The sequence below is a fragment of the Phragmites australis genome, chromosome 11, assembly GCF_958298935.1.
Source record: "Phragmites australis chromosome 11, lpPhrAust1.1, whole genome shotgun sequence".
NCBI lineage: Eukaryota > Viridiplantae > Streptophyta > Magnoliopsida > Poales > Poaceae > Phragmites > Phragmites australis.
The window spans coordinates 1,545,776-1,557,142 of NC_084931.1; the positions used below are offsets into that span (position 1 = coordinate 1,545,776).

An 11,367-nucleotide genomic window follows, 5' to 3' on the forward strand; every position below is an offset into this window, starting at 1 on the left:
ATTCAGAAGTTCTTACTCGAATTCTGATATTTGGAAAAAAAAATTTAAATTCATTCTAGGCAGGGATTAAATAGAAAAATCATTTGATGAAACAAAGTACAGATCCATTCGCTTAAGCCTTTTTTATTGGCAAATGCAAATTTTGCCCAAGTTGCTAATATGCAGGGCAGATCTGCGTCGCAGAAGATAGAGTCAAACTTCCAAACAATGCTAAGTATGTTCCAGCCATCGGATGTCGTTGTCTTCTCCATGTGCAAACAAACCCCAAGAAACAGCGTCCCGATGGCAGTTAACAGCTTCAACCAACCACTCCGTCCACTGGATGCCGACGACCAGTCGGCCCAATGGCTACAGAGCTACATGATCGGTGGCACGCAATGCCCGGGATCCCCTGACTTTATTAGACTTCAATAGTTGTAAGCTCGATTTTAAATGGATGGACAATATCTAACACTACAGTAACCCTATAAACAGTAATTTGCTATGTTAGTTTTGATGAACCCTGACTGTGATCAGGGTTGGACTGTACAGTACTGTAGCTCCTTCTACGGAGCTTTGTGCGCCTTGGGTAAAGTCAGAGGATCTGGATTCGACAGGCTATAGGTTTGATAGGAAGCCTGCGGACGAAGAGTAGTTGTGTCAATGTGCGAGGCAACGACGAGATAGGAGACCTGCCTGACTATCAATGGCACGGGGATGTCAGGTTATGACCTGCTGAAACGGCGACGCACGTCAAGCCGGTGCCGAGCCGAACCGAAGGCGTGCCCTCCCTTGCACAGTCATGGCTCTGGAAATGAAGGAAGCGTCGCAAGAAAGGACGACGGTTTCATGTCATCGGCGTGGTGTTGTGCACATTTGCCGTGACTAGAGCTGCCGTGGCCTTCCATGGCGCTCTCTTCAGCTGACACGATCAGATTCAACAGGAGGTGGCTAAGCTGGGAAAAGCGCAGACGTCACAAGGAACTCGTGAAACAAAACCAGAAAAGTCTGCTACAAGATCGAATGGGATCCAGAACTTCACATGCACAGAAGTCGAAAGACGTCGGGTTCAGATAAATCTCCACGAGGAATTTTCCTGTCCTGGTTCTCTCTCTTTAGAAAGGAACCTCTCTGTATTTTGGGAGACTAGAGAAAGGCTGCACAGAAACGCAAGCAAGAGAAAAAGAACAGTTTCCCTGATGGAAGCGTTCAACCAACCCAATACAGCAGTAAAGAAGACATCTTACCTCACATCGCCATCACAGTAGCATGCATAGTAGAAATCCCCAGAGTGGACAGAAACAGGAAGGAAAATTCAACCCGCCTCGGGTGTACAATCACAATGGCTACCATTGCATATTCCGGAACAAGATGTAAAGAAACACAAGCAACAAGCCTCCATGATAGATAAGGCACCAACAAAAAGACTCCAAAAAATAAATGGCAAAATAAGCTCCAGTCATCAGTGAGCTGCTTCAGATTCTGCGATCACCCAATTCATAACAGCACCAGAACCAAATGATGTATGGATCTCCAGCAACAAACCAAAGCTAGAAACAACATAGCGATGTCCCTCATCAACAGCTGCACTGTAGTGTGGTTGCCAAAAGAACTGTAATAACTGCCGATAATTTTGACTGCAAAGAACATGCTTGGCATCTGACCCTGGTAATGTTCAACATGAAAGCAGAATATTGCATCCTGCAGCAGGCTACAGATAACAAGGCCTCAGAGTTAGAACAATATAAGACAAGACAACGGCCAAGGCGAAAACTTAAATCAAAACTCCATCAGACAAGGATATCGAGTTAGGCATTACCATATTACAATGATCTGTGAGGTTTCAGAGTAAACTGACAAAATAAAACCCTACCAACAAACATCTAGTCAGCCTGTGGAAGCACCTCTAGCAAACCTATAGCACTGTGCCACTGTTGACAGTGAAACTAGCAAAAGTATGGAGCTGCAGAAAAGGTAGAAATGTTAATGCCAGCACATAACATAGCAGCTACTGCAAAGCCTACAATAGTATGGACAGGAAAGCCATTCACTTTCCCTCATTTAATATCATTTAAGTTACAAAACTAAATATGATACAAGGAGCAAGAACACATGCACTAATGCTGCTACCACTACCGATGCTACCTGTTTCCTATGTCCTTCCATGGATCAACATCACTGCTCATAATCTTAGAACCAGGACCATACTGAGCCTTCAGGGCAGCCGCAGGGTCTGAGACACCGCTAACAAGGATACCGGCACCCCCGAACCGCGAGCCTCTACCAGGCTGCTGGAAACCCGAGATGAGTTCCATTCCAGTCCTCTTTTGAAGATCAGAAAATCTTTCTAGCCGTTTTGGATCAGATGGAAGCGGCTGCATCAAGGGCTGTTGATAATCTGAAAACACACCGAGTGTGCCATTTTTAGTTGAGTAAAATGGTACACCAGCTAAAGATCTCTGACACTTCGCCATCACAAGCAGAGACTCAGGCTGTATTGTGCTTCCATCCAGATGGCCATAGCTCCTCGCTGCTCTCTCCTCCAGCCCCAAATGCGCAGTGATTGCAGGGCTAGAAGAACAAGCCACACGATCCCTTGGATTGTTCAACAATCTCACAGATGATCTGTTAATCTTTGGTGAGGGAGGCTTGTTTCTGCTACCATTAGATGATGAGCCAGAACTTTGCAAGGATGATTGATGGCTGAGAATCTGCCCAAATAACTTCACATCACCAGGACGCTTTAGTTGCTCATCACCCTCGGAGCTTGTATTGCGAGAGCAAGGCTTCAGCGACGCTTCCAGTACTTCCTCGTTATTTCTGGTCCATTGGGTCCCACCAGTAGTGTTTGGAAGGCCCAAGCAGCTGGACCTGCCATTTTGGAATTTTGTTATTGTGAACCGATCAGGCTGAGAAGTACCCACAGGGCCACTGGTAGTTCTTTCAGAAAAAACTGGTAATTCAGTTGTCAGATGATGATTTGTGTAACCATCAATGTTACGAAACAAAGTGGCATGCTGATTACCAGATTGGTCTTTAAAAGATGAGTATGTGTTCATGTCTTTAGCCCCTAAAGCACTGCTGACTCTGTTGCCATTGTCCTCAAAGTTGGGAGTAGTTATTGAGGCTATGCCTTCAAAACGAATCGAGGTAGGATCAGGAAGCACAGAACTGAACTGTACAGGCATTAAGTCCTTTGGGGTAAGGGGGGTAACCTGAGGCTTTGGTTTCAATGGGGGCATATCTCCTGGCATAGGCTGCTGATAACTTGAAGTGAATGCAGGACTAACGGAGGAAGCAGCAGTCATGTTTGAGAAGTGGAGAATGTTGTCCTTAATGCCATTATCCACAGCTAAGCACGCGGAGGCACCAGAATTTCCAGCTTTCATTGGTGCATTATCAAGAGCTTGATGTGAAGATCCTTCCATTCGGGAAACATCAACACCAAACCCTTCAGGGGCTTTGTTTGTTTGAAGCACTTCAATAGAATGTAAACTGGTTCCAACTTCTGAGTGCACTATCATAGCTTGATCAGTTGAAGAGCTGATGGCACTATTGTTGTGCGTATTCACTTGGTCAACAACATCATCTGTGCCTTGCAGCTTCTCTGTGCTTTCAGGACAATTGATGTCAATAGGACCACATGCGGGTTGATGACTGGCTTCACTGAACCGTTTATGATCAACAAGACTGCAATTTTTATCTGCTTTGTTCTCACCCTCCTCGAGTTTAACATCTACAACATCACACCCATTTGATATAGCACCTTCTGGATGTTTAGAGATGGTACCAGAGTTAGGCCCTTGAATGATTCCTTCAGTAGGGCATGCATCCATCTCTATTTTTGAACAGGAATGCGTGCTACAAATAGCTGAATCCATTTCAGCAGCACAAGCCTCATCGGTATCACTTCTCCCTCCATTGGTATCACTAGTCGGCATACTAACATCAGCTGCCCCTTGATGGATCAAATCCAAACCAAGTGATTTCCGAGCCTTGCTGAAGAATACTTTGCATTGTTCATACGACTTGCTCTTCACACATGATGAAATCTGAGCGAAGTCCTTCCCATAATTATTCACGGCCTCAATGAAAATTGACTTCTCATCATCATTCCAATCAACTGGGTCAACTTCACATTCTTGATCTGAGAGTGTGCCATCGACATTTTTGTCAATTTCTGGGGTTAAGACATGCTCCATTCTTGTGTTGCTAATCTTCTGACCAGGATCAGCAGAACTAGTAATGCATGAGCCCATTCCTTCTGGAGAAAGAGTGCTGCATATGCCTGCCAACACATCAGCAGCTACAGATTCTCTCTCATGCAAAGGTACATTATCAACATACTCCCGGCTGGAAGATTTTTTGGCCATGAAAGAAACATTGGACCCATATGCAGTCCGAATGAGAGATTTTGCAGAAATTTTCTCCACTCTGTTTGCATATTCAAGGCCATGGGCCGCCACTACTGATGCTACCCCGAGCATATCAAGAGAAGCGGCATTTGCCTCAGGATTCCATTTGTTTCCAGATTTTTCCCCTAGATAATTGCTTGTGGGTTGATGTTGCTGACGAAGATCCAAAAGTTTCTTCACTTCTCGGAAACTGTCAGATTTATGATGCTTGTAGTAGAACTCCACACAATCAGCAGTTGTTTTGTGAACAAGGAAACTGGAGATTTTGGAGAAATCCTTGCCAAATTTACCAAGCATCTCCATAAATATTTCCTTTTCTTCTTGAGTCCACAGATTTATCATAATCCGCTCCTTCTCAACTGAAACAGGATCCTCAACCAAACCATTCTTGCTGAGAAACCTCGAACATTCATTCTCTTTCTCGTCTATAATGAGTGCTGGCATTTTCAAGTAATTTCTGCAGCGCTTAATCTGAAATTCCGAAAACAACTTGCTTGCAACATCTGACATTTCTGGAGTGGAGAATGTACTTAAATTACCAGCTGCAAACAAAAAGAAAAGAGTTAATATGGATCAAAAAACAAAAAGCAACTAATGACAGCTCGTACACTAGCAACAAACCATATAAAATATGGAAGCAAAAAGAAACCAGAATCAGAGAAAAGCAATCTACAAAATGAACATATGATAGTTACAGACATAAATAAATATTTAGCACAGAAATGCTTGGGTAGCACACAAAGAAAATTGAACAGAAACGACAATTTTCATTGCAGCAATAAAAATAAATAATTCATTCCTTTTTTCCCTTTTTTGACTCCTGCACCATATAGCCTTCACCTGTCAAAACTGCCACAACCATCCATCAAGCCAACGCTTTAGCTACTGCATGGAAATATGTCACATTGTACAGACATGTCCAAAATAGAATATGTTCTAAAACTAGCACATGCAAGACTACATTAAAAGATAACTCACATAATCCCGAGAACTTGTGAAAAAGGAATAGATATATCCAAACATTATTGAAGGGCTTGAAAACTGATAAACCAAATAAGAAGGGCAGCATGTTTCAACATCCATTCTTTTTCTAGAGCTGTTTTTCACTGGAATACAATTGATTCCTCTTGACTGTAGGTAAATAAAGCTGTTTGAGGATTTTCAATACATGGTTTTATTATACTCATTTACGTTAGCAAAAAGAAGTCCAACAAGTATGATGCTGTTCAAACTTCAAAAGCAGAGCGGTTATACATAAATTAGCAAAAACTACTTATGACCAAGTTCTGCTAATGGTAATTTAGTAAACAATCTATCAATACACCATATGTGGGAGTTGATATCTTATGAAAACTTATGAAAGCAGAAACAGAAGCAATACATAACAATTCAAATGCAGATGACAGCTTTTTAGAAGTTTTGGATCAGAAAAAGGAAATGCAACACTGACCAGGCATGGCTAATCGGGAGCGGTTAGAGGAGCGTTGCCTCTGAGATCCAATTTGTGATGCCCGGTTGCTCTGCTCAATGCGCTTATTAGACTTTGAGCGCTGTTTCCTTGCACAAAGTAGTCGCAAATCCTCTTTCCACAAGTGACGCATTACCCTGAACTTAAAGGTAAGAAACTGCTCTTTGGACCTAAGCCTATTTTTACATATTGCAAGCCTCCCTTTGATAATCGTGTCATTCTTCCTTTGGCTGGGAAGATGACTGGATGCCAATAAATTAAGGCGGGGTGTATCAGCAGGCAAGGGTTTAAATACCGATTCATTCGCTACATTGGCTATATCATTGTTGGAAGATGTAAGTGAAGCCAATAAGTTATATGCATGATTGCGGTATGAGCACTGCCTCACTGATAGGTCACCACTACCGTCTGGTTTCATGGAATCAGCACTAACATGGCATGAAGAAGTTTCCAACCTCTCATTGCCAACATCAATTCGAAGTCCAGCTCCTTCAGAAGCCTTCAATGGGCCAACATCAGCATCTGCACAGGCCTGACCCTCAGGAACTACAGGGGCAATGCTCTCTTCTGTAGAAACTATTTTTGCATTGTGAACTGGAGCTGTCTCAATTTGCATCACTTCAGCACCTTTGACATCAGAATCCTGCACCATAGGTATCTTGGGGCAAGGGATGAGCTCCCCCGGTTCTTTCACATGAGACGTTTCACAGATCTCCGCACTACCAGGAACTTTTGATGTCCCACTAGAAGGTGAAAGATTTTCTGCATATGTGACACCTGTGGGAGAACCTTCAACAGCTGTTCCAGCCTCAATATTCACAGATTTGAGTTCACCTTCCAACGAATCGATCTCAAGTTCAGTCTTTTCAATCTCCTTTGAAATGCTTTCCTTCAGTAGCAACAGCTTACTTGTACTGGTCAGCCCTTTCGAATCCCCAGAACAAGAATCATCATGTTGAATAAGTTCAGCAAGCATGTTTGCCAGAGAATCAATAGGATCATCACCGAGCTGATCTAACTTAATGGAGAATTCATTGTTGCAAGCTTGATCATCAACTCCAGGGACATCTATAATAGGATTCGTGACCGTATTTGCCATCAGTTTACAGGATTTATCTTCAGGTGCTGCAGATGAAGATGCGAGAGATTTAGTAAGCTATCTAAAACTCTGATAAGTATATTGTTTCCAAAAATGGTACCTTAGATGTAAAAAAATATCTTGCATGCTAACAGGATCTAACGACCCCCAGGAACAATGGTACAAATAAATTGTTGCAGGTATTTAGATTTCAATAAGTCAAATGTCAAATGTAAAGTGCAACGTGTCCTGATATACAAGGAAAATAAACGCAAACAAAAAATTGAGCAGCACGACCAATGCAAATCAATGAATATTTGAACTATTGTTGATGACCATTGGAAGGTGTGCTTTCGTTCAATCGGGTAAGACGAATGGGCGACATGTTAATCAAGGGGATGTGTGAACCTAAAGCAGAAACTCGTTGCCAATACCCCTCACTGTTTTGATTCAGTTGCAATTATAGAACTAATTACACAACAGAACGGAGGCCTATATTAACCGAGTCCGGAAACCAATTAGTACTGGATATCAGAATTACCTATGTATCAGAACCACGGCAGAGAAAGGGTTGACTGACAATAATTAAGCTACATTGAGGAAAACAAGGTCAAAAATCAAAAGGGGTTGCATACCTGAGGAACAATATGGTGGTGCAGGTGATACTACAGCAACCGGAGATGCGCATAGGGCAGGTGCAGGTGCAGGTGCAGAGGAAGTTGGCTTCTGTTCAGCATCAGCCGGGCTCCCATCAGCAGCAGCGTCAGCAGGATCCGCAGGGCCTTGCACCTTCTGCTTCTCATACTTGGCCAAACCTTGCCCCCATCCAAGCCGGGCCTTCTTCCTTGGAGCTTCCTCCTCGGCCCCATGAGAAGCTGCCACAGCCGGAGGCTGAGCTGAAACCTCCTTTTCTGAGGCCGCGGGCCGAGTGGTCTGGCCACCAGACACAGGTCCAGTCCCAGCAGCGTCCGCAACCTCAGATCTGTTCTCCCTTCGCCGCCATGGAGTCACCCGTGGGAGGTTGTCCCTATCCCCCTTGTCAATCCTATTGCCCGGAGGGTCATAGCAGGTCGGGACAGCGACTGACCTCAGCGGAGACCTCCTCGGTAGTGGCGGAGGGGGCTGGTCCTGGTGATTTCTGGAGAACTCGCTGCCGTAGCCCCTGAACGGCGACCTCCGGTACGACCCCCTCATGTCACGGCCGTCCCTTCGTCCGCCGCCGCCACCATACCGGCCGAAACCCTTGTATCCGCCGCCGTCGTCTTCAAGCCAATACCGGTCTGAGCGCGACGGCGTGTAGCCGAGCGGCGGCTCATCAGGGTGGGAGCGGTCATACGCGCCGCCGCCCAGTCGGTAGTAACCTTCTGAAATAGCAGAGCGGTTCGGGGAAATTAGGGGCGCAGAAGAGGGCCGCAAGGCGGCGGAGGTAGCGGCCACCTCAGATCTGAGGATTTGTGGGGGGGCGGGCCTACCTAAGGAGGCCGACGAAGGCGTCCGGCGGGGCGAGGGCCGTGCATGGTCACGCAAGGGAGGCGGCGGCGGCGGGTGGTACGGCGAGTCCCGCCACCGTGGCGGCGTGGGGGCGGGCGGCGGGAGGGGGTCGCCCCCGCCGCCGCCGTCGTGCCTGCGACCCTCCCTGTACAAATAGTCCCTCCGATCCGGCGGCGGCGGAGGCATCCAAGGCGCCGTCGTCGTCGTCCCAGCGGCGCCTGTACCCAGCTCCGGCCGCCGCCGCGAATCACATACGCGCGGCAAAGCCACCTCCGCAGCGTCTCTGACCTCGTATCCGGGGGTACCTACACAGATACACACGCGCCCGTCAGAAAAGAATACGCCACGGTTACGGCCCGGCGCAGAGACGGGTTCAGGAGCTTACGGCTCACGTTCCACGGCGGAGGCAGCACTGGGAACCGCAGGGCAAGGGCGTCCACCCTTGAGAAGACGGAGAGGCAGCGCGGGCAGGGGAGTCGCGCACCGCCCGACGGCGAGGAAGCAGCAGAAGCGATGCGAAGCGCCGCAGCGGCGTGGGCAGACGCTCCCTTGCGCCGCCCAGAGTCGGAGGGCGGAGAGGCGGGCTCTGCGGGGGCCGGTGCGCGCTGATCTGCGCATGCAGAGACGTAGGCGGCGGTGGCGGGAGAGGTGGAGGAGGTGGGCGAGGGGGAGGGAGAAGGAAGGAAGAAGGAGAGGTGGGAGGGAGAGAAAGGGGAGGAAACGGAGGCCGCAACGTGAGCCGATAAAGCGGACTCAGCCGGCCCTCAACCCGATTTGATTCCTCCCCTCACGTCCGCCACCCCGGAGAGAGAAAGGAAAAAAAATCGAGATTTCGTAATTAAATAATTAATAACAGAATTTTTTATTCGGGGAAAGGGAAGGATAAGTGAGATTGGCAACCAGCAACGCAAGCAAAAAAACACCAAACAAAACTTCCTCCAACCTGGCCGAATGAGTTACCATATCTGCCCCTGGCTCACCTCGTGATTTACGGGAATACCAAACCTGCGATCAACGGCCAGGATCGGGTGGTGGCGGAGGCCGTAACTCCCAGGGGCATTCCGAGGGAGGACCCACCCGCCTGGGCGCCTGGCCTCGTCCTCGCCGTCGACAGCGACGGCGGCTCCACGATCTGCGTCGCGCATCGCCGACGAGCGTGGCCATTCATGACGCGCGAGCCGCCCGCCTCGCGCCTCCGCTGGTCGGTGGCTACCAGCCCGCGAGGCGATTTGGGAGCGAAATAATTTGGGATCAATAGCGAGATGACGAAGGGGGATTGAGGGGAGAGAGGAACGGGGGGGTTCTGATTTGGGATCAAAAGCATGATTGCCGAGAGAGGCGTTTCCGATCTGTAGCAGCGCATCGGAGGAGTTTATGCACGCCTTGATGGGGATCGGGGGAATTTGGGCTTCGATCTTTTTCGTGAGAAATTTTTTTTTGGGGTGGGGGGGGGGGAGGTGGGGGAGAGGATCCGCACGCTTGCTCCGATGACGAGCGGCTTCGATGTGTTTTGGGGTAGGGTTGGAAAAAGGAGAGAGGGTGGGCAATCATGACACGGTAAGATCTCATCGAGGTGGTAATGGAGTGGAGCGATTTGGGACGGGATTTTTTAAAAGATTTGGGACGGGTTTGAGCGAGGGATCTGGCGGCGATTCCCGGTTTTGTGATTTTGAAGCGGAATTAGTTTGTCGTGGAGTATTTATTATAGATGCGTTTTGAGCTGTGGGTTCCTTTTTTTCTGGTCAAAGTGATTTCTCATGGGGCCTTTGCTGTCTGATATCTTTACTGCCTTTGTTTGGGCCAAGGTCTAGAAGGTTCTGTCCGGAGGGAACCGACTATTCTTTTGTAGATGTCTTTCATCGCGTGTTATTATCTCTGTTTTCATCTTTTTCATCGCGTGTTATTACGATGTACTTAGACTCTACATCATGTACTACCACTGTTTTTATTTATCTATCATCAATTTTTTTATAATAATTTTGACATTGCGTTTTTTACGAAAAATTTATAGATATCTAAATATTTGTATTATTAGATTTGTTGTGAAATATACTTTATTGGTATTGTATATATTTAAGTATTTGTAATTTTTTTTAAAAACGTAATGTCAAAATTGCTATGGTAAAAAATTGACACTAAGTAAATGAAAACAGAGGTAGTACATCATTTAGAGTCTAGCTTTTGAGTTTGCAAAATCATTGAAATATTGCCGGTATAAGAAAGTTCAATGCCATTATAATTTTTTTTACCTTACAAATTATATAGATATACAGAATGTATTGGTTGAGTACTTATAAACTACTAAACAGCAAGTGCAATCAAGATAGCATGTAATAGACAGCCATAAACATGTTGAATTGGTCCAAAGGGGGCTTTGTCTGGACAAGGCCATCCATGCTATCTTTTTTCTTGTAGGATGATATGCTAGGATGGTAAAAACCCCTCATGCCATTTGACACTACACATGGTGTAAGTGTACAGTATGCATCCTACAATGATACAATGTATAAGAGTTTATAAAACTTGTATAAGGAGTAGCATAGCATCAATAACCCATCAAAACACTTTCAACTCTCCCGACACTTTGTTCTCTAGCATTCAACCACTCTACTCTCTCATTTGCCCATACTGATTGATCCCCAATCATGATGATTGGGTCAAGTAGGCATCAACATGACTTAAAGCTAATTTTATTTGATGTGGCTAACATCAAATCTAAAACGTAAAATGGTAGTGAGGACCTATAGTGACAATGCGTGTAAGGATCAAAAGAAGGATATATAGCGACAATGCTTTATAAAGCTTCATGAGTGATTATGAGGGCTTCAACCATGCCTATATACTCCCCTTGCCCTAGGAGCATCATCTACGCAACATTATTGTTTTTTGCGAGTTTGATATATATAAATCTATCATAATTGAAGTAGGAGTAAACT

At 46.1% G+C, this 11,367-nt stretch overlaps 1 protein-coding gene across 1 annotated transcript; it reads right to left on the reverse strand.

Annotated features, from left to right (window-relative positions):
• Positions 1 to 1,753: 1,753 nt before the first annotated feature.
• On the reverse strand, positions 1,754 to 9,852 carry LOC133884358 (uncharacterized). The gene is made up of 5 exons (XM_062323734.1): positions 8,817 to 9,852; positions 8,413 to 8,736; positions 7,576 to 8,304; positions 5,845 to 6,987; positions 1,754 to 4,936 (listed from the first exon to the last, which is right to left on the reverse strand). Exons 2-5 carry the CDS (start codon positions 8,615 to 8,617, stop codon positions 2,121 to 2,123), a joined length of 4,893 nt encoding a protein of 1,630 aa, XP_062179718.1. The 5' UTR covers positions 8,618 to 8,736; positions 8,817 to 9,852; the 3' UTR covers positions 1,754 to 2,120.
• Between the last annotated feature and the right edge of the window lie 1,515 nt (positions 9,853 to 11,367).

Bases quoted from the DNA above. Each gene is read 5' to 3' on its own strand.
- LOC133884358 (XM_062323734.1), bottom strand. From the start codon at position 8,617: ATGCCTCCGCCGCCGCCGGATCGGAGGGACTATTTGTACAGGGAGGGT. The intron at 6,988-7,575 runs GTATGCAACCCC...CTTCATCTGCAG, and splicing joins ACCACCATATTGTTCCTCAG to CACCTGAAGATAAATCCTGT. The intron at 4,937-5,844 runs GTCAGTGTTGCA...TTTTGTTTGCAG, and splicing joins CTCCCGATTAGCCATGCCTG to CTGGTAATTTAAGTACATTC.